The sequence below is a fragment of the Olea europaea genome, unplaced genomic scaffold (assembly GCF_002742605.1).
Source record: "Olea europaea var. sylvestris unplaced genomic scaffold, O_europaea_v1 scaffold5181, whole genome shotgun sequence".
NCBI classification, from domain to species: domain Eukaryota; kingdom Viridiplantae; phylum Streptophyta; class Magnoliopsida; order Lamiales; family Oleaceae; genus Olea; species Olea europaea.
The window spans coordinates 1-4,046 of NW_019263501.1; the positions used below are offsets into that span (position 1 = coordinate 1).

At 37.5% G+C, this 4,046-nt stretch overlaps 1 protein-coding gene across 1 annotated transcript; it reads left to right on the forward strand.

Annotated features, from left to right (window-relative positions):
• The first annotated feature begins 106 nt into the window (after positions 1–106).
• On the forward strand, positions 107–2,331 carry LOC111388675 (protein IQ-DOMAIN 14-like). The gene is made up of 5 exons (XM_023013436.1): positions 107–181; positions 357–809; positions 971–1,183; positions 1,275–1,403; positions 1,482–2,331. Exons 1-5 carry the CDS (start codon positions 107–109, stop codon positions 2,178–2,180), a joined length of 1,569 nt encoding a protein of 522 aa, XP_022869204.1. The 3' UTR covers positions 2,181–2,331.
• The last annotated feature ends 1,715 nt before the right edge of the window (positions 2,332–4,046 follow it).

Sequence of the window (4,046 nt, forward strand, 5' to 3'; positions counted from 1 at the left end):
TATGTTTCTTATTCCTACTCAGTCCCCTTTTTAATTATTTGGATCTTACCAACTAACATGCCGAATATTTTCTGTTTATCCAGAGAATATCAGTAATGCTAGAAACATGGGAAAGAAGGGAAGCTGGTTTTCAGCCATCAAAAAGATTTTTACATTCAACTCAAAGGAGAAGCCAAACAATGTAAGTTTATCGTCTCAAATCCATGGTGAATAGCTTTTTTCTTAGCCCAAATCGACTAGTATTCTGTAATATTTTGTCGAGTACACACAATGTCTTATAGGCAAGTTAGCATCATACAAGAAGCTACTAAACTTCTAAATTTCAAGAATCTTCTAACTAGTACAAACTATTGTAGGAATCAAATAAGAATGTTAAGGAAAAGAAGAAAGGGAAGGGAATATTAAAGCATGGAGAGACGAAATCATACATTCCCCTGTTCCGGGAGCCAAGCAGTATTGAGCAAATATTAGGGGAAGCAGATCAGCTGCTTATTAGGCATACTACTACATCTTCTGAACAGCCAATAACTCCAACTTTTGTACTGGGAAGGCCTTCCTCGTCCGGGGTTGCTTCACCTAGAGCTTCTTCACGTAAATTTCATTCCCCGAAGGTTGCTTCTCCTAGGTTCTCCTCCCTAAGGCCTATTTCTCCTAGAGCGGTTTCTCCCCGGGTTGCTTCTCCTAAATCTGTTTCTCCTAAGGTAACTCGAGTACATGAGGAAATTAGCTATGCTTACAGACCGGAACCAACTCCAGCGAACCAGCACCTTTCTGCAATTAAGATCCAGGCAGCATATAGAGGTTACCTGGTAATCTTCTAACTCAAATCACCTCATAAAATTTATTTGCAGAAAACATTCGAATATTCATCTACTAGCTAGTGTGACTTTCGTGTTAATCAAACTGCTTGTGTTTTACTACATAAACAACTCGTGTAGTTTATTTGAGCATTGGGACTTTCATACCGTAGGAAAGGAGGAGTTTCAGAACTTTGAGGGTGTTAGTGAGGCTTCAAGGGGTGGTAAGAGGCCAAAACGTGAAGCGACAAACAATGAACGCGATGAAACAAATGCAACTCTTGGTTAGGGTTCAAACACAAATTCAATCGCGAAGGATTCAAATGCTAGAAAACACGGCACTTCAACGCCAAGCTCACAGGAATGGTGTTGAGAGTAACCAGCAGGTGAGTTATAATTAATCATTACTGAATAGTTGTTTTGGCTAATAATTCGATCTCCTCTTTTTTCCACGTTAAATGAATGCTATTATTTTAGGAGGCTGGTCAGAAAGAAGATTGGGACGATAGCTTGCTAACTAAAGAGGAAATAGAAGCGAGGATACGGAAAAAGGTGGAGGCAGTCATTAAGAGAGAGAGAAGCATGGCCTATGCATATTCTCACCAGGTACAATGGGAACACTTCCTTTTTTCTAGCTCAAAGTAGGCCGAATTAACTGTATATTGACACTTCCTTTTATATCAGTTGTGGAAAGCAAATTCCAAATCAGCTCAAACAGCTCTGGACATCCGATCTAGTAGCTCGCCCTGGTGGTGGAACTGGTTAGAACGTCAGCTGCCTATAACTTTTGATGGCCAAGTTGCTGCGAAAAATATTACTCTATCTCCTCCAAGGACAATTTCAGAACACAAGCCAAGTCCACTACTTCATGCAGGTTTTGATGGTCATGAAACTCTTACGCCAAATTCATTAAAATCAACAATCCCGGTTAGAACCAAACAAATGCATACTCCAACTAGGACACCTCTACCTGCAACGAACATCTCAACTCGTATGAAATATTCAAAGCAGAGAGCAAGTGCTGCAAATTCGCCTTATGATGTTCCATTGAAAGATGATGACAGCCTCACGAGTTGCCCTCCGTTCTCTGTTCCAAGTTACATGGCACATACTGTCTCAGCTAAAGCCAAAGTAAGGGCCAACAGCAATCTGAAGGAGAGAATTCCACGAACTCCGAGTAACGATTCAAAGAGGGGGTTTTTATTTCCTTTGACTCCGTATATCGGGCCTTTCAAGTGGAATAAAGGATCAAACAAAGATTCTACTTCTCAAAGGGCATTAGAAAATCACCAGCCTTTGTATTCTACAAGAGATTTGAGTGTGGATTCAACTGTTTCTATGCCTGCTACAGTCGGGAGAAAGCCATTTAACAGATTTGTGTGATATATTTTCATTTCCCTTTACTGTTTGTTAAGGTTTGCATTAACATTTTCAAGGCTGTTTTCAGTTTTTTCATTTTCGCATACAGATGGTATAGATTTGTGAGATCTTTGTAATGAATATGCCGTCTTAAAAATGATATTTTTCCCATCTAGTCTTGAGATTGCGTATGGGATTCACCAACAAATAGCTCGAGGATTTCACAAGCCTTGGTGAATTTGTATCATGTGAAGGTGAAAAACTCGCAAAGGAACAATTCATAAGAGATGTGTCACACCACGAATATATGCAAATTTTTGCACCAAAAATGAGCATGTTCGGCAAAACTTAAAATATAAGATCGACAACTTACTATTTTTTTATTAGTCATACATTACATAGGATGCACAACTTATAAGTACATAAAAACACTAACAAACAAGCACATAGTGTTGCAGGTAGATTATCACACCACAGTGGAGTGACTTGTAACCTATCTATCAACTTTTACCCTCCAATACAGTCCCATTGATGACTTATAGCCTAACCTATCAACTTCTCCAACATAAACATTGATAATACCATTTCAATCATTTGACAATTACACTCTAATTAAAAGCAACGAGAAACAAGTACATTTCATCCTTCATGTTAGAGCATGAACCTAATTCTATCGGGAGTTGGTACTAAATGTCTTGAAGGAGTCAAAGAAGTTAAAGACGGAACAAGGAGAAAAAAATAGCCGCAAAAATGCTCGACATCCGCGCAACGAGTGCTGAAGCGGTTTTTTCAATGAATCCAGTGATCGATGTCAACGCCTCAAACGCTCAAGTGGTCGAGCCATTGCTCAATGCCGGCAAGACCGCCACTCGAGCGGCCGTTATGTCCGGGGGGAAAACTGTTCGCTTTTTTGGCAGTTTTCATATTCTTGTTCTGCCTAAAACACTCTATTATTTGATATGCTTGTTATATTAGAACTCCATCATATGTTAGGCTATTCATTGTATTTTATATATGAGTAGTTCGCCTACTTGAATTCTACATAAATTTTGTGTTCTTGTTCTTATATTTTCATATTGCCAATTTGCTTCATAATTCAAACCAAATATAAATTTATGTCACAATTAATTCCCACCTGAAATCATTTTAAAGGTTTATGCAACAATTTAGCATAATCCCTATGAAGGTGCTAAGAAAAACAATTAATAACACGCGACAATTCATTCTCAATGTGAAAGCTACAAGCACTTAGTTCCACCGCAAAATAATACTATACTAAATAGGAGTATAACAATATAATTTTGGACTCCCAACCCTCTTTGTTTTCCACCACGAAACTGTAAAACACAAAAATGGGACTTGTCTTTATACCCTTTGCATAGGAGAAAAACTAAAAAGAAAGTATCTATCATCAATAGTGATCATCAATAGCGGGCCAGCATGCGACGAGCCAGCGTGGCTGCCCGTGCTGGCTTCACCAGAAAAAAAAATTACATATTAATAAAGTTTTTAAGTTAAATATGTTAACTGCAAAGTAATCAATGAAAATAGTTGTAGTTCATAAAGTGAAGATTTTGTTTTGCTTGTGAGAAGCACCTAGTTCGATTCCCCATCACCTCCTCCACTTCTCTTTCAAATTTTTTAACACAATAAAGAATAAATAAATAATTCTATATTGTTTTATTTTTCACTAACAGCAAAGGGAGTGTTGTATCTCAGCTGGTGTATGTGGTTCGATACCCCTCTCCTCTTCCTCTCTTTTACATTTTCAACCCAATAAATAATGACTAAACAATTTTTTATATTACCAATTCTTGTTTCTAAAATCTTTAAAAAATTACTTGACTCAAAATATTATTTCATAATTATACTTTATTGTTCAATTTTATC

Coding starts and splice junctions, on each gene's coding strand:
- LOC111388675 (XM_023013436.1), top strand. CDS start 107: ATGGGAAAGAAGGGAAGCTGGTTTTCAGCCATCAAAAAGATTTTTACA. Junction 810..970: donor CAGCATATAGAGGTTACCTG/GTAATCTTCTAA, acceptor TTCATACCGTAG/GAAAGGAGGAGTTTCAGAAC. Junction 1,404..1,481: donor CCTATGCATATTCTCACCAG/GTACAATGGGAA, acceptor CTTTTATATCAG/TTGTGGAAAGCAAATTCCAA.